Source organism: Hypanus sabinus, chromosome 11 (genome assembly GCF_030144855.1).
Source record: "Hypanus sabinus isolate sHypSab1 chromosome 11, sHypSab1.hap1, whole genome shotgun sequence".
Taxonomy (NCBI): Eukaryota; Metazoa; Chordata; class Chondrichthyes; order Myliobatiformes; family Dasyatidae; genus Hypanus; species Hypanus sabinus.
Window position 1 is genome coordinate 106,924,564 of NC_082716.1, and position 23,574 is coordinate 106,948,137.

Genomic DNA, 23,574 nt, shown 5'->3' on the forward strand with positions numbered 1-23,574 from the left:
GGGGTCAGGGCTTTACACTTTGACTCTTGGTAGGGTCACCTATGTCAAAAAGGTCACAGGGTAGAGGCCACTGTAAGAGTGGTCCACCAGTCCTCCAAGTTCAGGGGTTCAGCTCAGGGTTAACAACCCTGACTGGTCAAACAAAACTGTTATGGAAACAGCAATGAAGAATCCTTCTACATCTGAGTGCAACGATAGGAATGAGTTTCCACCTGGGACTTACATGACTGACAGTAGTGAAAGCCAAGAGGAAGTTACTGACATAATGAAGGAAGGCCTGAACACCGCCAGAGATGGAGGAGCTTCATTGCTGCCCTGAACACCAGCGGCATAATGGGCAGCAAGTAAGTTGTTCCAAAAAAAAACATCCAAATCAGGTTTATCCATGCAAATGCCAAAGGATCATAAGGCCATAATGAAAAACAATCTGACCATTACACCCAGGCCATACTCTCTTCTTGCTGCTGCCATTACATACAAGTTACCGGAGCTGCAGACTCACCAAGATCAAGAACAGTTACTACCACACAATCACCAGGCTCTTGAATAAAAGGGATAACTACGCTCACTCGCCCCATTGTTGAAATGTTCCTACAACCGATGATTTCACCTTAAGGACGCTTTATCTCATTATCTCACATTCTCGTTACTTATTGCTACTTATTTACATTTGCATAGTCTGCTGTCTTCTGCACTCTGGTTGATCTTTCATTGATTCCCATTGTAGTTACTATCTTATAGATTTGTTGAGCAAGCCACAGGGAAATGAATCTCAGGGTTGTATATGGTGGCATATAATGTACCTTGTTAATAACATTTACTGTGAACTTTGAGATTCCAACTCTGCACAAGGGAACACCACTTGTGAATCTCAGGATTCAGTACATGGACACTCGACTACCTCTACTTCTCCAGTCACCAGTAATCCTAAATCTTAAAACCTTAGTGGGGGGGGGGGGGGGGGGTAGGAAGAGAAATGAAAATAACCTTTCTCAGGTGGTTCATGGGTTTGGTAAGTGAGACAGAAGACACTAGTTATGAATAAGCACATTAACCATTTATCTACAAACAGTAAAACACTCGACCAAACATCTAAGCCACCCTAAATTACAAAAACAAGGATACTAAACATTCAGTAACACTTCAAATTCAACAGGCACCTCATTAGATCTCCCCAAGTTACATAATTAAAAACTAACCATTCAACAGATACTTCACTAAGAGTGCATGTGAGCCCTCCTGTATTTTCAGGATAGTTTCCCAATGGTTCTTCAGCACTGGTTGCAACCTCAGCCTGAAGCAGGCCCTGGGGATAAAGGAGAGAGACCGAGCCTCCCGCACCTGTTATTCTTATACGCTGAGGTGCCTGAAACCAGATACATAAGGCAACCAATGCGAAAGAATTGCTGCAATCTTCAAACGGGCCAATTGATGACTGGCATGGTAGAAAAGGCTTTTGACCAACAAGTAAGCACCACACACCAGCCCCCCATGATGCAAGGGCAATCGGAGAAAGGTAGTAAACCCACATCTCAAAGTCAATGGAAAAAATATACCTCGCATTGTAACTGATCAAGGAAGACACTGTTACATACCAACCGGACATCCTGCTACAAGTTTATTCTCAATCTACACTAGGTAAAGAAATTTCAACCAAGAAGCTGCTGAATGTGTTCTAACTGAAAAACTTTTATACAGGGAAAAAAAAATAATTTCAATAGGATATCAAAATACAAGCAGGACTCATGGGTTTACAATACAATGTGTAACTGAATGAAGAGGAAGTTAAATTTGTAGTTAGCTGGGAGCAGGTGAGAGGAACAAGAGAATGAAAACTGAGGAGCCAAACTTACACAAGTCAGAAACCATAATTTACCAATTTCATCTGAGCTCAAGTGGATAAAATCTTAAGTATTTCTCACCGAGACCATCTTCCCTTCAGAAGGCATGAATGCTGGCCGATTACTGAGACGGAGTTTGGTCTGAAGGGTATTGAAGTTGATCTCAAGCTGACACTTCTCCTGTACTTTTGGAGGTTTGTGGACACGCCGGTAGTCACGGAAGTCTTCTAGTTTTTGCTGCATGGCTTGCATTGTTTTCTCAGGTTCTCTGTTCTCCAGCCACGGTTTGGTTTGGCGAATCCATTCCAACAACTGGAAACAGGAAAGAGAAGGAAATGGAAATGTTGATCATATAATAAATACCTAAAAAGTTGGGGGGGAAAGAGACAGGAGTGGGGGGGGGGGGGAGGAATTTGAGTTGAGGAACTTGAAATAAAAAGCAAAGTTTTAAACTGTGACTGTAACATTAATACAGTGACTGTTTTATCTCCCCTCTCACTGGAATGAGTGATATCTATCTATCCCTTGTTCATGTCAGATCACCTGGAGATGTCAAGTTTTTGGAATGAATAGTTTGTTTGCTAGAATGAATGGGAGGAGATGAGTTCATGCTTGCACATCGGGGGGGGGGGGGGGAGTGTCAGGATCTTTGGGGCTCTTAGCTTTTTTTCTCTCCCCGTTATTCATTCTTTGGGTTTTTCTTCTGTTTCATAGATGCTGCAGAGTGAGAATTTCAGGCTGTATATTGTATGTATTCTCAAATATTAAATGGAACTATTAAACTAACTAACAAAGTGTCATGGCGATGAGAATTCCATCACCTTCCTTCCAATCTCCCTTCACTGACTTAAAACAGCTAAATGAGAGCTTTCAGTAATCAAAATGCTTCCTAGTGGAAATTAAGAGATCCTGGATGAGTTCTCAGAACCATATCTCCCTATATTTTTCAAGAGGAGGTTATATTATTTTAAGCCAACAGACACAAAATGCAGGAGGAACTCAGAAGGTCCAGGCAGCATCTATGAAAAGTTAACATTTTGGGCCAAGACTCTGTTTTTTAGGACTGGGAGGGAAGGGGAAAGATGCCGGAATAAAATGGTAGGTGGGGGTAATGGGAGCTGGAGAGGAAGGAATCAAATAGAAGAGGAGATTGGACCATGGGAGAAAGGGAAGGAGGAGGGGGCTCCAGTGGGAAGTGATAGAAACATAGAAAATAGGTGCAGGAGTAGGCCATTCGGCCCTTCGAGCCTGCACCGCCATTCAGTATGATCATGGCTGATCATCCAACTCAGAACCCTGTACCTGCTTTCTCTCCATACCCCCTGATCCCTTTAGCCACAAGGGCCATATCTAACTATGAGATAGGCATATGAGAAAAGCTAAGAGGCCAGAGAGGGGGAACAGAATATTATATTAATGTCTTTTTTTCAAATTTTAATTTTTAGAGATCCATGTCATCAGCCAGGCCTGTATTTACCCCTTCTCTCCAATTGCCCCCAAAGTCAGTGGCTTGCTAGATCATTTCAAACTCAACCATCTGGTGAATTTGGAGTCACGTGCAGGCTAGCCCAAGTAAGGGAAGATTTCCTCCCCTTAACTACATTCATGAACAAGATGAGTTTTAATTATACTCTACTAGCTTTTTTTAAAAAAAATAAATTTAAATTCCACAACTGCCATTTGGACCCAACACTCTGGGTTACGTGTCTGATAAACGTTAGTGAATGTAACATTGAGGCTTTATAAAGCACCAGAAAAGCCGCACTTTAAGTACTGTGAGCAGTTTAGAGGATGTGCTGACATTGGAGAGGGTATAAAGGAGGTTCACAAGAATGATCCCAGGATGGAAAGGTTTATTGTATGAGGATGGCTCTGGGCCTCTATTCACTGGAATTCAGAAGAATGAAGGCCTCGATAGAGTGGATTTGGAGTTGGTGACTCCTAAGGTGAGGGAGCCTAAGACCAGAGGGCACAACCTCAGAATAGAGAGGTGTTCTTTTAAAATGGAAATGAGGACAATTTTTTAGCCAGAGAATGGTGAATCTGTGGAATTCATTACCACAGGTGGCTGTGGACGCCAAGTCAATAGGTGTATTTAAGGCAGAGGTTGATGCACGAAGGGATGAGGAAAATCAACAGAGACTGGGGCACGTGTGAAAATGGATCAGTCATGATGAAACGGTGGAGCAGACTCCTTGGGTAAAATGGCCTAATTCTGCTTGTATCTGAGTAGGTGAATGTGTGAGAGTGTGAGTGTGTGTGAGTGAGTGAGAGAAAGTGAGTGAGTGAGTGTGAGAGAGGGTGAGAGAGTGAGAGAGAGAGTGTGGGAGAGTGTGAGTGAGAGAGAGTGTGAGAGAGAGTGAGTGACAGAGTGAGTGTGTGTGTGAGTGTGTCTGAGTGAGTGAGTGAGTAAGAGTGAGACTGAGTGAGGGTGAGTGAGTGTGAGTATAAGTGAGTGTGTGAAAGAGTGTGTGAGTGAGAGTGAGTGTGAGTGTGTGAAAGAGTGTGTGTGAGTCAGAGTGAGTGAGTGAGTGTGAGTTTGTGAGTGAGAGTGAGAGAGAGTGAGTGAGAGTGAGAGAGAGTGTGAGAGGGTGTGAGTGAGAGTGTGAGAGTGAGTGAGTGTATGTGTGTGAGAGTGAGTGAGTGTGAGTGTGTGAGTGACTGAGAGTGTGTGTGTGAGTGAGTGTGAGTATAAAATAAAATTGCAACTCATGGAAGAGGAGGTTATTAGCACTTAAATTATGAGACATATAAACATAATATAAAAATTCCATCTCCTTCCCTTCACATTAAATCAGATGGTTTATAAATACATCTGTAAAAGTGTAAATTATTAAGTCATTTTCTTTTTGTCTTAACTAGCGGTTACAGAGAAAAAGTGCTGGAAAGATTCAAATATTTAAAGACCTAGATAGAGTGGATGCGCGGAGGATAATTCCTACAGTGGGGGAGTCTGCGAGAGGAACAGCCTCAAAGCACAGAAGTGAGGAGGAGCTTCTTCAGCCAGAGGGTGGTGAATCTGTGGAATTCATTACCATGGACGACTGTGGAGGCCAAGTCAGTGGGCATATTCAAAGCGGAGATTCTTGATTAGTCACGGCGTAAAAGATTATGGGGAGAAGGCAGGAGAATGAGCTCGAGAGGGATAATAAATCAGCCACGATGGAATGGTGGCATGGACTCAATGGGCCAAATGGATTAAGTCTGCTACTAGTCTAAAGAACAAAGTCATGAAAAATCCAAAACAGGCTTGTGCATCATCTCCTGCACAATTTGCAGCCCAGTAACATTGAACATGCATTAATATGGATCAGCAAAAATGACAGTTCAGCTGGCTTTTTGTTCCACAAATCCTCAATGTAAGATGAGCTAACTGAAATTGTTTTATGCTCCTGCCAAAGCCTTTTAATTGGCTGATGTGTAAAAAAAAAGCCTTTTGATGGATCAAGCCCGAAAACTAATCCACAAAATATATTCATTTATTGTTAAGAAATTTAAGACTACTAGCTACTTGAACTTGCTTTTGGTCTGGTTAAAACATGATGACCATCCATAAAATACATTAAATACTTTTTAAAACGAACATGCATTCCTGTAGACTGTGCTCACTGCAGAGTCATTCAGTAACAATTATTTTCCTTAAAGTACAAATGTGATATACGTACATCGCTTGCCAACTTTTCATAATCTTCCATAAGGTGTTCATTCTCTTGGTTAACTGCCAGAACTTTGCAGATCCTGTTAGCTGCAGTCTCGGCCTATCATGAAAAGATACACAGTTAGAGGTGCCAGAAAGCTCAAAATTGTGGAAAAAGTTATGCAAAGCTTGAACGGAATCTCACATTGGCGAAGTCGTTGGGGCAACAATATCGTGCAATTCCACGTGCAAACATTACATATAGAACTGCCACTCTGCAGGTTATGTAGAAGTGTTGATGCTCACAATGAATTTAGCCCAGATTTAAAAAGTGGTATCAGTGTCATTTAAGCAGACAGAGATGGATCCAAGCAAAAAAATTGCGTGATTTGAAATGGAAGAAATAAGGTTTTACTTCTAAATAGGTTTTAGATGTATGTAAAGCACTAGATTTGTCCTGGAGGGGCTTGCCTCATCTTGAAGACAGACAGGCAATTATAGATCTGGCTACTTAAGTCTAAACATGCATTGTTACAATCAGTGCTATCTTAAAAATGCCACAGCACCTATGCCAGTCCTAACTAACATGAGCGTCATGGTAGCATGCAAATGAAGCTCTCAGTTCAATACAACTAAACCAAGCTAATGAAAACATGCCAATTGGTATTCTATTTCATCGGAAATAGCAAAGCAAACTTTAGTCTATTGGTAAGGTTGGCACACTAGTATAGTGGTTAGCACAAAGTTTTACAGTAGAGACAGCTGTTGCCTGTAATAATGTTGTGTTAACAACTACGTTACTGCTCCTCCTTTTCTATGTACATCCAAGCTCCTACATTGCACAATGCTTAATGAAAGAGTCCTCATTGCAGTACGGCATGAAAATTTGCTCTGCGCTCTTTATAGGGCCTTTATTTTTATTTATTTGTTAAAAAACTGCACAAATAGGCACTCACAGGCCCTTCAACCCGTGCTGCCCAGCAATCCTCTGATTTAATCCTAGCCTAATCATGGGACAACTTACAATGACTAATTAACCCACCAGCCGGTATGCCTTTGAATGGTGGGAAGACACCAGAACCCCTGGGGGAAACCCATGCAGATCACGGGAAGTACATACAAGCTCCTTACAGGCAACAGCGTGAATTAATCCAAATCACTGGTACTGTAAAGGTTTGTGCTAACAACTATTCTACTTCCCAACTTTTTTTATACCATGGCCTAATAACATTAAGCAACCCCAGGAGCTTCAAAGCATATACAACGGGTGGCATGGTATATTTCCACCACTGTCTGTAAGGAGTTTGTATATTCTCATCACCACACGGGTTTCTTCCAGATTCCAAAGACGTATGGGTTAGTAGGTTTAATTGGTCACATGGGTAAAATCGGGCAGCAAGGGCTTGTTGTGCCAGAAGGGCCAGTTACTGAGCTCTATCTCTAAATCTCTAAATAAATTAATAAGGATTGACTAGTTGCCAGTTCACTATTTCAGAATGAATTTGAAGAAAAAATTATTTAAAAGAGGATGAAGTCTTCTGCTGCTTTTTTTTTTGGTTTATATCAGAAACAATTCATGCAGTAAATCAAACCACAACTTTCAAAGCCTGTTAAGAGACAGAAGGTGAAGTGATGGGGGCATACAGGTCCAAAAACAGACACTCACAAAAGCATAGTGCCATATCATTCATGCCCAAGAGACAACAGAGAGCGAAAATCGGTAAAGGGAGAAGTCCTTTATACCTGTTACACCGCAAAATAAAAGTAAAGGCAGAACAAAAGCAGATGAGAGTGGTGTCATCACTGATGGAAACACAAAGGGTCTACACAGGAAAAAAAGACAGCAATGGTTGACAGATGAAAATAAGTTTGAGACTTGTCATAAAAGAAATAAAATTAAATGTAAAGAAACTATTTTTTAAAAATTCATTGCTATCCTTAGGGTTAACAAGATTGGAAATATGCACAGAATGACTTGAACTATTTCTTGAAGGCATTGTTTTATTCAATAGATTAAAAAATAGATGGGTGCAAATCAAATTTTGAAGCTCATTTTAAAATTATATCCTTCAAGTTGTCCTCAAGGAACTGCTGAGCATCCTGACAACTATTAAGAGAAATTTATTGAAAGCCAGGTAAAACTGTATGTTATGTTTATTATAGAGCTAACCATTTTTTACCCCGTTGAACTGCGCATCCAATGATGTAAAAGATAGGATTGGAGGATACGTACAATTAGTATCCAATATACAGTGGATTCTGGTTAATTGGGACACATTGGGACCAGTATGTTTTGGCCCAATTAAATGGCTGTCCCATTAGCTGAAGTTTCACAGAAATAGTTACAAAGCTATAAAACAGACAAGCTACCATCTGAGTAACAAGTTATGTATTTAAATAAAACAAAACAAATTAGAACACTATCAATATTTTATTCATTGCCTGTTACACGCTGGCATTCAGGACAGCAAACAAAGGTCCTCCATTTCTGGGCGGAGTTCAGGGCTTCCTTCATCATGTCAGTAGATTCCTCTCTGTTTTCACTACTGTCAATCATGCAAGTCCGGGGTGGAGACTCCGGAATACCGCTGCACTCAGATGTCGGGTTCTTCATCGCAGTTTCTGTAACAGTTTTGTTTGACCAGTCAGGGTTGTTAGCCCTGAGCTGAACCCTTGAACCCAGAGGACCAGTGGACCACTCTTAGCATATCCTCTACCCTCTGACCAGGTTGGCATGAGTAAGTCTGCGAAGAGCCAAAGCATAAAGCCGTGACTGCGAACAACAGAGCTCTCTGGGTCATTCAGGCAAACAAGCCTCCAAACCATGACAACAAGGGCGATCCTCTTGGAGAGTCAATATTACTACAATATTGTAAACTTCGTAATGGTTACCAACAGAAGAAATTATCAAGTGTAAACTGTTGTGTTCTTTTGATTGACTGTAATTGAGCAAAATCAGCACAGACACTTAATGCAGATAATGACTGCCTTCATACGATGCTTTTGACGATTACATCCATCATTGTAACATTCAAGATGATTGCCTTCCTGCATGAAGTAATACTGTAATCCAACAAGAAGTTACCTGGCATCTTGTGTAGTCACTAGCTCAGATTCAGATATGCACAACACAGCATTTTCGTTTCCTGCATCTTCAAGCCTGAATGCTCGAAACTGCAGTGAGCAAAACAGTCCTGAATTGTCTTGCTGCTTACTTCTCACCAACTATCACTACCAAACTGTACTGCTGGTAACAGGTTAACTCCAAGGCAGAGCTTTGGAGGGTTAATGGCACCTAACAGCGACTCCTTCGCTTGCATCTTCGGAAACAGCTCTATTTCCACTGTTAATATCTTTATCTGTCCCTTTCAGGGTTCTTTTGAAGACCTTGATCTGGAGTTACACGCAGAATTCGTTACTTTGTGGGAATGGGACCCATTCTTGGGGTTCCATGACCGGCCGTTATTTGACATGCCAAGGGTTTGGCCTGAGAGTCTTGCTCGTGTTTGGAAGCCTAAGATCTCGGGACTCTGGAGACGGGCGAATCGAGGGTCGGTGTTATGGGCCGAGACCTGTACGTCGTTGGGGAGGCCAGAAAATCTTTTGCTGTGGGCCCAAAGACCTGAGGTCTTTATGATCTTTGGACACAGAGCTCAAAAAAAGCAACGAAATGGACTTTTAACATCATAAACCAGCAGGTTGCTGTTAAGTCTCCCCCTCACTGTGAAAATGGGGGACACATCCCTCTCCTTTGCCAGGGAGAGAGAGAACTTGTGACTTGTTGAATGGTGCATGAAATGCAAAGCCTTTGGGGTAACTTTGGTCTGTGCCTTTGCTATTGCTTAGCACACGCTTGGGCTCAGTGACGGTATCGATTCGCCTTTTTTTTTGCTGGTAGGGAAGGGGGGACATTTAACTGTCTCAAATTTAACTGTCATTCATTCTTTGGGGTACTTCTCTGTTTTCATGGATGTTTGTGAAGCAAAAGCATTTCAGGATGTATATTGTATACATTTCTCTGACATTAAATTTGACCTTTGAACACTCACTTCCTTAGCTGCAAGGAGAAGTTGTTCTTTTTTTCCCCAATTACTTTAAGAATTTGGTTCACCAATTTTGAGCAATACAACGGCTTTAAATTTTTTTTTAAATTTCCATATCTATCTATCAAGGATATTGCACTGGCAGACAGAAATTCCATCTGGATGCTTCTCATTCCACTTTAGAGTGTGCTGCACAATTATCAGAAGTAAAAGAATTTTGCTTGATTTCCTCTGTTTGCTCAACACCAACTTCTTAAAAGTTTCAGAAGCCATCCACACATTACTAGCAGAGTACTCGAATAGTAAACTATCCAATTTTCTTAGCTCCTTAAAGGCATCTAACACTTCTAACAACCAGTTTCTTTTTATCAGTTGCTGACATGTTTGCACAACACAGTTATGCAAAGAATTCCTTTCTTTTAACCTGCCAGTGTTGTGTGCTTGTAGCAAAGGGAACTGTCCGTCACGGTACGATAAAAAAAGGCCTTTTTCATCAGCATTGCAGATATCATCTGGACAAAATTTCTGAAGTTGGGGAGTTTCGTAGATCTCCGTACTTCTGCACTTACAGTATCAGCACTACCTTTCTTGCTGTGTGCTTTCTTGAATTTAATGTGGCACCTAAATTTCCATCGAGACAATCAATTTGTTGCTTTGAAATTTTCATGACCCAGCTTCTAGGCTAGCTCTTCAGACTTGTTTTTAACATCGGTCCACTGACATGCACACCTCATCCAGCTACAATAGAAAACCATTGATTGATGGCCTCCAACATATAAATCCCTATCTTCACACTTTTGATTTTGGGACATCCCCTGCCTTCCCTTGCTTATTGTCCATTCTTCTTGAGTTTTCCTTGCTGATGCATCATGAGTGAAATCATAGATTTTAGCACTCCCATTATCACCAGTAGCTGACAATGAGCTGTGTTTGGTCCAGTAGGGTTAATTTTTGGGCTAGTGTCAAATCTTTTTGAGGCATCTTGGCAAAAGTATCAAATATTCTTTAAAGACAAGAAATTTTAAAAATCTCTGCTTTTTGAATTGGCCTCCGATGGCCCAAATAGATAAAGTAATACAAGGAACTCGCAACTGCCACAACTATTCACTCTGTGCACAGTGTAGTGTCTAATGGCCACAATTACACGTGACTATCTCTCTCTTGTCCTAATTAAGCGGCAATGTCCCAAATAAAGGGAACTGCTGCTATTTTCTCAACTTATTTTCGTCTTCTAAGAGTTGCCTTCAATAAACAGCTGCCCCAATTAACTGATGATCAATTAACCAGAATCCACTGAATTAGAAAAACATTAACAAAGGAAGCTCAGTTTCTGTCAAAAATATATGAGAAAAGACAACACTTAATTAGTGAAAACCTCATTGGAAACCATCTCCATATACAGCACAGTAGCGGTTAGCAGAATACTTTACACTAACAGTGACATGGGTTCAATTCTCGCTGCTACCTGTAAGGAGTTTGTACGTTCTCTCCGTGACCATATTCCTCCAAGTGCTCCAGTTTCCTCCCACTTCCAAAAATGGACCAGTTGGTAGGTTAATTGGTCATTATGAATTGTCCTGTGATTAGGTTGGGGCTAAATTGGGGGATTGCTGAGTGGTGTGGCTCAAAGGGCCAGAGGGGCCTATTCTGAACTGTATGGCAATAAACTAAAATTTGAATCCTTCCTTGAAAATCAAACACATTTTCCTAAGAACGTCATGCACTGTACTAGAGTTCATCTCGTTCTGATTCTGACAAAGTAGATCAAACTTAATAGTTCAGTATTTTGGTCATCCATCCATAAAATGATTTCTAAGTGTACTTCATAACTTCTTTCCCCCTGCACTACACAATATAAAGGTTAATATGAAATTTAGTTTTCTGGAATTATGATTTGTAATCTTGAACATGGGAAAATAATAAGCTTCCAAATGTAAACTGCAGATACATAGCAAAAATTCAAGTACTGAGAATTTAGTTAAAAGTTTGGAAATTGGGACAAAGTAGTGAAAGACTATTTCAACAAGCCAGTAAAGGAGCTGGGAAAGACATGCAGACAGTATCAATAAATTCAGATGTACTGCTGTACAGAGGGAAAGATAAAGAGGACAAGAGTTGACTTGAGGTAGTCAATGGGCTTAGCTCAAAATATTACTGCTTTAGAACAGTTCAATTGCAGATAACAACAGCATGCTAACTTACACTCAGTGGCCACTTTACTGGGTACACCTGCTCATTAATATCTAATGTAACAATCGTGTGACAGCAACTCAATGTATAAAAGCACGCAGACATGGTAAAGAGGGTCAGGTGCTGTTCGGACGAAACATCAGAATGGGGAAGTAGTATGATCTAAGTGACTTTGACTGTGGAGTGATTGTTGGTGTCAGACAGGGAGGTCTGAGCATCTCAGAAACTGCTGATCTTCCGGGATTTTCACACTCAGCAGGCTCTGTAATCTATACAGAAAAGACATCCAGTGAGTGGCCTGCCGATCTGTGGGCGAGAGCACCTTGCTAATGAGAAAGATTAGAGGAGAATGGCCAGACTGGTTCAAGATGACAGTAACTCAAATAAACCACATGCTTCAACAGTGGTGTGCAGAAGAGTTTCTTTGAACGGACAGCACTTCGAATCTCAAAGTGGATAGACTACAGCAGCAGAAGACCATACCGGATTCCACCAGTTACCTAATAAAGTGGTCAATGAGTGTATATGCATACCACATAACCTTAAAAGTGACACTAGTCAACCTATAGAAAATACATTTGCACCATATACAAAGAAATATCAAGTGTGTATCACCTCACAATAAGATATGAGCGCCACAGAAGACCAAAAGCACGCAGGCAGAGAGAATGTTTGCATGAGGGCAAGAGCTCACCTTTTGAGCACCTGAGAAGGCATGGTAGTAGCAGGAAACGTAAGTCATAATAGCCTTTTCGTCTGGCCTGAGAGTGCCTACAATATCTGTGCAGAGAGAAAGTTAGCAGAGTAAGGTTGCATCATGCCACAAGCAGAAAAAAAACAAGTACTCTCATCGTACGGTTTATGCAAGAGCACAGGGGGCAGCATCATGCCTGGAACCAAGAAATTTTAAAATCTGAAGGATAGCTGAAAGAGAAGCGTGAGATTAGTGCTGCAGGAAGAAGGGGGCTCCTTGATGACATGGTACCTTCTGCGCTCCTGAAAAGGCATGGTAGAAGCAGGAGACATAGGTCATGATAGCCTTCTCGTCAGGACGGGCAGTGTTCACAATGTCTGTGGGTAAACAGAATTATTAGAGGCTTCCAAATCAACATCTGGTGCAGGTTATTAAATATTTGCATACTTTTATCCATGGACCAATCAAAATGTACAAATCTTACCATCGTAGAAGGTAAATGCAAATTGGCACGCTTACAGCGTTCTACCCCACAAATCTATTTGGAGCCCACAAAATGTTCTATAAAATACATGCAAAACAGCTGTGATTCTCCATTATCAAAAAAAGTACAACATACTGATGAAAAACGAACAAGTGATACACTGGACTCTATAACGGAAACTGATTGATACTGTTAGATGTGTGGGTTATGACCAAAGTAAAAATGGCTGGAGTCGCTTAGTACTTTAGTGTAAGGGTCTTATTAGGTGCATCAAGAATCAAACTTACAAAAATTAGCAAAATTGTGAAAAGAGAATTTCCAATAATACAGCTACCAGAAAACACAATAATAGTTCCACAAGTACTTGTTCAGTGTGAATCAATGGTGGCCCCCATCTCTCTCCCTTACTGGCAATCAGCTTCTTTTCTTTACACCAGGACATACAGTACCACCACTAAGTACCCACAAAGTTAACTTAAAACTACACATGAATTAGAATATGATGTATCCCACAATGCAGTTACAATTATATTACAAAATACACAGAACTATCTACCTTAAATACAGTGTGCAAACAACATATACATACTTACACAGCTCCATCACTACAGAAATAGAATATTCCACCTTGCATGTCGCTAACGGCACCATAAAGACAACCTGAGCCCATCAGCTCATTTTAGGACCCATTGTGAGAGTATATGGGGATAGACATTGAAGTACATGCACTCAGCATAATGATAGCAGAGTGACAAGATTGTGTGCATGTGCGAATGTGTGTGTCAACATGTGTGTTCATCTGTGTGTAGTGTGCTTACTGAGTGCTCTCAGTCACAGACACCAAGGCATTAATTTTTCAGAACACTTTTGTCAAAAGGCATAAACCGCGATTGTGTACCTAAATCTATAAACATTGTGCAAATATCTACCAATATGTACTCTGCAGTACTTTCTATTTTCTACAGGAATTGAGGGGAAATTCTCATTAAATAAGTTTGTTTAATCTAAACTCTAAAGCCTCTAGTATAATAGATCTCAATTAGATTCATGACAAAATTAATTTAACAAAACAAAAAGAATTTTGCAGGTGCACTAAGACATTAGTATGTCAAATATTGTCTACTGACACTTAAATCATTGGCCATCTACTAAATTCACCCACATTTAAAAAAATTATGTTGGAACAAAAATTACATATTTAAATATATGGAAAAGGAATAATTGATCTTAACAAAAATATACAATTATACCCAAAACTGTTGCACCACTGAATGAATTGTGCATTCGTTATGTGCCGTGTCGTATGACGTGGGCAATCATGCTCTTTCCATGGCCATGATTGTTCTTGGCAATTTTTCTTTACAGAAGTGGCTTGCCTTTGCCGCCTTCTAGGCAATGCCTTTACAAGATGGATGGCCCTAGCCATAATCAATACTCTTCAGAGATTGTCTGCCTGGCGTCAGTGGTCAGATAACCAGGACTTGTGTTATGCACCAGCTGCTCATACGATCATCCACCAGCTGCTCCCATGGCTTCACATGACCCTGATCTGGCGGGGAGGGGGGGTGCTAGGCAGGTGCTACACCTGCCCAAGGGTGACCTGCAGGCCAGCAAAGGGAAGGAGTGCCTTACACCTCCTTTGGTAGGGAAGATTCTGCATCCCACCCCTCCACTGAGTGAATAGGTCTACTTAAAAATAGAAAGTGTCAGAAACATTCAGTACCTGTGTTTCTGAACTAAGGAGAAGAAAAAAATTCTAGGTGACATGAGGGGAGCAGAAAGGATGAAGCCAAAGGCATGAATTGGAGAGGTTTGTTTAAGGTGAGTGGAGAGACGTTTAGGGGAGACATCAAAAGTAGTTTTTTTTAAATACAGAGAGGAGGTTGGCTGGACCATACTGCTAGGGATGGTGGTAGAGTCTGATACAACACTGATGTTTAAGAAAATGAAGGGTTATGGACTATATTGGAGGGAAGGATTACATTGGTTGTTGAGGTTTATACAACTCAGGACAACATTATGGGTCGATGGTCTGGGATGTTGTTTCATTTGGCTATATACATGGATATGGTTGAAAGACAATAAACTTAAACTGTTTTATGTTTTAGGTCATTCTCCCACTTTTTCAGCAATATTGCATCCTCTTGACTTTCCCTAACAAAGTGTTTTCAACCTGACACAGTGACCATTTCCTTCCACAGATGTGCACTTGACCTGCTGAACACGACACTTTTAAAAACTTGAGAACAGCAACATCTAAAGTTTTCAAAGATTTTCACATCCACAGAGTCTATTCCAGTTTATAGACATAATTTATAAGCACATTTGCACAAATGTGTAAAGAGTAAGGTGAAACAAATACAGAAACATGGAAGTTAACCTACATTTTCTACAAATATCTAGGCATACGACATTACACAAGAATGAAACAGAAATGTATTACATCATAATTAAATAAGGGAAGAATAAACTTAAAAATGTGGTTTAAAAAAACTATAAATTAATTACATTATCAATTCTATTGGAATACAGCAGCCTGCATCAAAAACACAACTCTGCCCTGCCTCGGAGTCTCCAGACAGCTGTTTTTCACATTTTTGCCACAAAGATCCTAATAGTCCAGTGAGATCACCATTTGCAAATTCTGCCAATTAATGGGAAAATATAAACTCTACGCTTGGCTCTTGTAGCCACACCTGTTACAATTTCACTGAAAAGTTTGGGCCTTCCTGCTGTGGGTTGAAGATTCATTACTTTGGCAATATAGATGAAAGGAGTGTGTTTTTTTTTAAACAGGAAACTGTGGTTTGAAATTATAAAATGTTGGAACAGCAGAACATCATGAAGGAAGTAAAAATAACATTAAGCTTAACACCCACTTTCAATATAAAATCACCTCCCAAAATTCTTTCAGTAGAAAGGTAGTTTAATGCAACACCCACCACCCCAGCACTAATCCCTGCACTCCACAAGATTGCTGCAATGTCGTCAACTATGTAAAGTAGCTTTAGGTTTGCAGAGTAGCTTAACAGTCTTCAAATCAAACAGAAGGCAGATTTCCCAGCCATACCCCCCAAAAAAAATGCAGTCTCACATTCCAGTGAAACTCACGAGCCAAATCTCACCCTTGCCTGGCATCCAGAACTGCATTTCCAACTACTTAAACAGAGTAACAGTTTGGCACAGACTAGATGGGCTGAAGGGCCTGTTTTTGTGCTGTAGTGCGCTGTAATTCTACTATATAACCATATAACAATTACAGCACGGAAACAGGCCATCTCAGCCCTTCTAGTCCATGCTGAACCGAACATCACGTAATGCTTTACAGTACAGACAACCTAGGTTCAATTCCCACTGCTGTCTGTAATGTTTTTTTAATATTCTACCCCATGACTGTGTGGGTCTCCTCAAAGTGCTTCCACATTATAAATTGTCCATTGATTAGGTTAGGATTAAATCAGGGATTTGCTGGGCGGTGTGGCTCGCAGGGCCCATAGGGCCTGTTCCTCGTTCTCTCTCAATAAATAAATAAGTAAACTGAGAGAAATCAATTATGGGTCTACCGGGGAATTCAAGTGCAGGCAAGTTAACATATGTATAGTGCATACATATGGACGATTTAAGAGCTGGGCAGATTGAAAAGGTCGGGGTGAAGGGGTCAGTTCAGTTCCCAGCTCTGAGGTTTACTCATCTCTGCACTGAACCGAGGCAGTGGCCTGCGACTAACGGGCTCCTGAATCAGCCGCATTGATGACTTGTTTTGTGTCCACTGACTCACTTTCGTGAGATTCATGGTACCAAAACAAAATCAAGCCCTGGGACACTGAGGGCAAACAGAAACTGCAACGGGCAGTGATGTAACACAAAACATGGAAACGGCCTCATTCTATCCAAAAACATAGACACATGACCAGTGCTTCTGTCCCAACTCTTCACGGAGGAGGGTGTTCTAGGTGTCTTGTGGTTTGATTTATCTGGGTGCTGGGCTGACTTGGAATTGTCCAGAACCAGAGCATTTCAATGCAACAGGGCCCAGGTCCTAGAGTGAGTAACGACTCGATATCTGGACAATTTACGCACCAGACCAGGTGGCTCAAAACGGCAAGGTGCCAGAACCAAAGGCGAGGGTTTTGCCTGTTCCGCAACGTTTGCTCATCTCTGTGCTGAACTGAGGGGCAGCCCACTCCAGCTGCATGGCTTTATGTCTGTGGACTCCCTTCTGTTCTTTTATTGTTTGCACGATTTGGTTTTTTCTCTCCTCTGAACTTGGGTGGTTTTTTTTGAATGGGTTCTTTTGGGTGTCTTTGTTCTGTGGCTACCTGTAAGGAGATGACTCTCAAGGTTGTATAAAGTACACATACTTTGAATTTCATTTCCTTTTTGATCTATTTGCTTCAGGTACCGGAATTGATAAATACTAAAATCTGGTGGGGGGGGGGGGGGGGGGGGGTTGGAAATGGCTCACTAACTAAGTATAAGATTTTGCTACAGCTTTACCGTTAACATTCAGTAAACAGAATAACTGAATAACTTAACCTTTTAGCATCATGTGTATACATTGGTGTGTACTTGGCAGGGAAATATCTGCATCTTCTTCACCTAATAGCATCCATTTCCTACACTAATGATGTTCACAGTTTACTGAAGTCAGTTTAAAGAGCTTCCCGCAAGTGCTGGCATCAGTAACTCAATTTCCGAAAAGATTCCTTGCTCCACAGGCTGCATTCAGAATGAAGGACCAAAATTATTAGATGGGTGGTCTTTCTGATGCAAGTAACAAAAGAATTTCCATGTCATTAATAGACAGAGAATTCCCAAGATTTCACTCTGCAAAGACAGTTTAGAAGAATGTGCAAAGAAGTGGCAAATGGAATACAGTGTCGGAAGAATACTGTCATGCACTTTGGTATAAGAAATGAAAGTGTAGACTATTTTCTAAATGGAGAGAAAATTCAAAAATCTGAGGCGCAAAGAGTCTTGGGAAGTTGTTGTGCAGTGTTCCTTAAAGGTTAATTTTCAGGTTGAGTCAGCAAATGTGACGTTGGCATACATTTCAAAAGGACTAGAAAATAAAAGCAAGGTTGTAATGTTGAGGCTTTATAGTACTTGTGAGGCCTCACTTGGAGCATTGTGAGCAGTTTTGGGCCATTTACCTTAGGAAAGGATGTGCTGACACTGGAGAGAGTTCTAACGAGATTCACAAAAATGACTCCTGGATTGAATGGCTTGTCATATGAAGAGCATTTGATGGTCCTGGGCCTGTACTCACTGGAATTCAGAAGACTGAAGGATGAGCTAATTGAAACTTATTCAATGGTGCAAGGTCTCAATAGAGTGCATGTGGAGAGGACAGCCCCTATGGTGGGAGAGTCTAGGACCAGACAACACAGCCTCAGAATAGAGGGGTGTCCATTTAGAACGGAGATGAGGAGGAAGTTCTTTCACCAGATAATGGTGAATTTTTGGAATTCATTGTCATAGGCGGCTGTGGAAGGAGTTGGGTATATTTAAGGCAGAGGTTGATAGATTCTTGATTGGTTAGGACATAAAGGGATACAGGGAGAAAGGCAGGAGATTGGGTCTGAGAGGAAAAATCAATTAGCCATGATGAAATGGCCGACAAGACTCGATGGGTCAAATGGCCTAATACGGCTCCTATATCTTATGGCCAACTACCCTAATTCCTTAGCAGCCATGTTTTTGCTCCATTAGCATTTACAATCAGACGATTTTGTGAAATCCTCATTTTTACTGGTAAAAGTACATTGCAGACTGGCACAATAGCAGAGTGGCTAGCACAAGCTCTTTACAGTGCCAGTGATCGCCAGTCAGTGTTCAATGTCTGCCACTAAGGAGCCTGTATGTTCTCCCTGTGACCACAAAGGTTCCCTCGGGTGTTTCGGTTTCCTCCCACATTTAAGACAAACCGGTCAGGGTTACGGATAGTAAACCATGGGCATGTTACATTCTTCTGGTTTCCTCCCATATTCCAAAGACCAGGGGTAGGGTAAGGATTCGGGTTAGGAAGTTGTGGGAATGCTATGTTGGCACTGGAAGCATGGCAAAACTTGGGGCATGCTCCCAGTACAATCATCATTGATCTGTTTTGAAGGAAATGACACATTTTACTACATGTGACAAATAAAGCTAATCTTAAAAATCAGCCTCAACATCACAATCAAAGAGCCACAAGCAAGACCACTACAATAATCTACAGGTGACTTCTTAGAAACAGTGTCAACAATTCAAAGAAATGTCTACATATTTTTGGCAGTGCTACAGAGACAAGGCATATGTACACATTACCTCCTATCACCACAAATATAAGCCACATAGGACACAGACCTCACATCAGGAATAAGATGCAAGTTTCAACTACCCACTTAACCTGCTTGCTTGTATCAATTCATCAGAATGAGGAGGAAAATGCAACTGCCCCAGTGCAGTGGAATTGGGTTCAAAGAGAGAGTAAATCAGCCAGGATGAAATGGCAGAGCAAACTTGATGGGCTGCATGGCCTAATTCTGCTCCTTCATCTCATGGTCTACATGGGGTGAGCAGAACAGAAACATTTGACCTCACAAATGATGATGACTGTGACAAGCTGGGTGGTCTTTAAAATTTGTGCCAGAGAACTTGTGCAAAGCTGCACTTAGGAAAGTAGCAGCCCAAGTTCAGGCTCGAGTTCAGGAAAGCGGCAGTCCACCTGGATGGAAGACTGACTTTACTAGATCATCAAGATGTTCAACTCATTTTGTGCAGGAGTATCCTTTTACAATAACTGTATTTTATTTTGTCCCGACCATGTAGGAAAAATATATATGTTTTAAAAAGTGCTTGTTATTTGCATGTTTCTCTCAAAGGACACTTCCCACACACATAAACTGGTTCCACTTCCTCCCTGCCTGCCATTAATAGCTACCAGATTTCATTCATATGTTTTTGCCTGTCTCTAAAAGAATAAAATTTGGAAAAGGTGCCAAGGCAGGGTCCGTGGCTCTGTCTTACAGACCAGAACAGGGAAGAGGGAGAGGGGGAAAATGTTACCTCTTCTTCCATTCCCTTCTCTAGCACTCTTCTTACCTCTTCTCCTCACTAGCCTATCACCTCCCCTTGGACCTCTTCCTCCTCCCTTTTTCCACCACTCTGCTCTCCTATCAGATTCATTCTTCTTCAGCCCTTTACTTTCTCCACTTAACACTACACAGATTCTCACATATCCCACATATCACATGTGCTGCTTTGGATTTCCAGTATCTGCAAATCTTCTCATGTTTGAGATTCTGCAGATACTGGAAATCCAGAGCCAAACACACAAAATGGTGGAGGAACTCAGCAGGCCAGACAGCATCTATGGAAAATGGTAAACAGTCGACATTTTGGGCAAAACCCTTCATCAGGACCTTCTGCAGAACCTCTTGTGTACATCAAGTTGTACTTCAGGTCTGCAGCTCTGCCTCCTGTCACAAGCCCCCTTCCTTTTTATATATATATATATAAATGGAGTTGAAGCTGTCCTGAGATTCCCAGGAACCAATTTAACAATTATAATGAGGCAGCTAAGACAGTTGTTCTCATGGGAGTGTGGGAAAAGCAAGTGTTTGCAGGCTCTGTAAGCTGTAACAACAGAGCAGGAAGTTGGAAGTCAAGGCTGGAACTTAACTGTAAAGGACAATACTGCCAAGTGAGAATTGCTTTTCATCAAAACCTTTAAATAAATGCAAGTACCATGAATGCAAACATATGGAATTTTTATTGTATTAAGAAACTCTATTAAAGAAATAACTTCAGCAATTTAAATACTGTAAGCTTCTCTTAGTTTCTGTTGTCAAACATTTATAGAATATTCAAGTGATACTACTTTTAAATATTTAAGAAAAACTTAAATGTAGTTTTGAGACATTGGATCCTAACAAACCAAAAGCAAACGTTCACTGCACAGAACGCTCTTGTAGCTGCAATCAGAATTAAGGTAAATACACCACCAAAAAGTATTTCTAATACATAACAATCCAAAAATTCGGGTGGCATGATCGCATAATAGTTAGCACAACACCTCACAGTATAGCGACCTGGGACGTGGGGGGGTGGGGGTGAAAGCAAGACTGGGGACTCAATAGCTACCCTCAAGATCTTGGCCATTATTTAGAATTTTAAATATATTACCCGAGTAGTAAAGGTTTAAAAACTGATTTCCTGCTATTTTTCTCACAAACCACTGCAGTTAAGAGGCTAATTACTCGAGGAGTAAACCTTCATATGAAAATTAGATTTTTATCTAGATTTCTGCAGGGAAAAAAACACTGGGTGGAGGAGTGCCAAGAAGCCCTCAAGAGCAACAAACACTAAAAGGCCCATTAACTCTCCTGAAACTGTACTGAGACAACTATTTGCATTTCTGTAGCTGAGGCTCAAGTTCTTTCCAACATTCCCTACTGGTAAAAAGAATGTGAGTGGGCTGTCACTTGAGCACTAGCCTACAAAGTCTTTCTTGACAATAACCTGTTAGCGCAGAATTAAAATTTAGTGAATTCTACAGTAACAACTTCAGTCTTTATTTCCAAAAACACCCTGCAATTAAAATTGAAAAGCCATCCAAAACTCTTATAAAAATATAGCAAGACCCAAGGAAGAATATTCTGTATTAGTAAACAAATTACAGCAAGCTTGTAAGTGGACACCAAGAATAGCCCCTTCAGTAATCACACACAAAAAAAAAATCACTCACCTTCTGCATCCAACATCTTAGGTATATCTAAATATTTCTCTGCCACTTCGAAGGCATTGTTCAGATTTGAGAGAGGATCGTCCTGTTAGGATGAAAGAGGCACCAAAAAGTCAAACAACCAACATTACAGATTAGAGAAACACCTTTTTCCTCTTTCTCAAACACAATCTTCAACATATACAAATTATAATTCAAGCTCAGAGCCATCAAACGCTCCTCATGCAATAAGCCTTTCAATGCTGAATCATTTTCATGAACCTGCTTTGAGCCCTCTACAATGTCAGCACTTAAGGGGTCAAAACTTCTCACTGGTTATTATTCTATTATGGATTTACTGAGCAGGCACACAACAAAATGAATTTCAGTGTTGTATATGGTGACATACAGGATATTCTTTGATCATAAATTTACTTTGAACTTCTGCAATATTCCCAATTTGATACGCCTAATAGGATAGCAGAGTGGCCAGTAGCTCCAAGTTCAGTGCTCTTCTCCACATGTTGTTCAACATGAATGCTCACTGATCAACTGGGAGAGGTCAGCAGATGACACACTGATGGCCAGGGGTTGGTGGGGGGGTGGAGAAGGAGTGAGACAGCAGGATGTTTTCAGGATCCTCTGGAGAGGAAGGTAACTGCAATGTTAGCATTCATTTCTAGAAGACTAGAATAAAAAAAAAGGATTGACGTTGAGCGTTTATAAGACGATGGTGAGGCCTCACTTGGAGCATTGTGCACAGTTTTGAGTCCCTTATCTAAGAAGTGATGTGCTGACATTGGAGATGGTTCAAGGGAGGCTCACAAACATGATTCTGGGATTGAAAGGGTTGTCATATGAGGAACATTTGATGGCTCTGTGTTTGTACTTACTGGAATTCAGAAGAATGAGGGGAATCTGATTGAAACCTATCAAATGTTGAAAGGCCTCAATAGAGTGGATGTAGTCAGGATGGTTCCTATGTTGAGTGAGTCTAAGCCCAGAGGACAGAAATGAGGAGGAATTTATTTAACCAGAGAATGGTGAATCTGTGGAATTCATTGCCACAAGTGGCTGTGGAGGCTAAGTCATTGGGTATATTTAGGGCAGAGGTTGAGAGATTTTTGATTAGTCAGGGCATGGAAGGAATAAGGGGCAGAGAGGGATAATGGCTTTATTCTGCTCCTATATCTTATAGTCTTATGGAATCAAAGTTCAAATTAATTTATTATCAGAGTACATATGTCACCATATACTACCGAGAATTATTTCAATATTGAGAACTTAAAGGGGTACTCTCTGCAACGTACAAATAGAGTGGCACTGTAGCACAGCAGTTAGCACATTGTTTCACAGTGCCAGCAATCACTCATCGGAGTTCAATTCCTGCCACTGTCCTTCAGGGGTTTGTACGTTCTCCCCATGGCTCATGTGCTTCATCAGGGTGCTCCAGTCTCCCCTGACATTACAAAGCTGTAGGGTTAGTGAGTTGTGGACATGCTACATTGGCACCAGGAGCATGATGACACTTGTGGGCTGCCTAGTAAAAGCCTTGCTGATTGATGCAAATGACATATTCTTTTTGTGTATTTATTGTGAAACTGTGTGGAACAGGCCTTTCCAGCCTCGAGCCACACCACCCAGCAACCCCTATCTAACCCTAGCCCAATCACGGGACATTTACAATGACCAATTAACCTACTAACCCATACATCTTTTGACAGTGGGAGGAAACCAAAGCACGTGAAGGCTACTTTCAGGGTCTACTTCTGCCAATAGTAGTGGATACATCCAGGAACCACGAGAGAAGAGCCTGGAACATCATCCATAAAATAACCTTCTCAATTTAATCTCTAGTCCTCAGACATTTGTGAAAAAATGTACAGCTAATGAATTTAGTGTCTAGGTGATCATTTCGGAGAGCATTTAATATTCAATCACACACTGGAGGTCAGAGCTCACACAAAAGCCAGGTGAGTAT

At 41.0% G+C, this 23,574-nt stretch overlaps 1 protein-coding gene across 4 annotated transcripts in view; it reads right to left on the minus strand.

Moving 5' to 3' along the window:
• The window catches only part of LOC132402251 (alpha-actinin-1-like), a 158,677-nt gene that overhangs the window by 50,806 nt on the left and 84,297 nt on the right, over positions 1-23,574 (minus strand). For 2 of the 4 annotated variants that reach the window (XM_059985038.1, XM_059985035.1), the window contains exons 7-10: positions 21,618-21,699; positions 12,406-12,491; positions 5,507-5,599; positions 1,923-2,153 (exon numbers count right to left, since the gene is read on the minus strand). In XM_059985038.1, coding sequence (XP_059841021.1) covers positions 1,923-2,153; positions 5,507-5,599; positions 12,406-12,491; positions 21,618-21,699 — 492 coding nt within the window. Of the gene's footprint in view, positions 1-1,922; positions 2,154-5,506; positions 5,600-12,405; positions 12,492-12,696; positions 12,783-21,617; positions 21,700-23,574 lie in introns of all 4 variants that reach the window. The other 2 variants (XM_059985037.1, XM_059985036.1) reach the window with 1 other exon arrangement.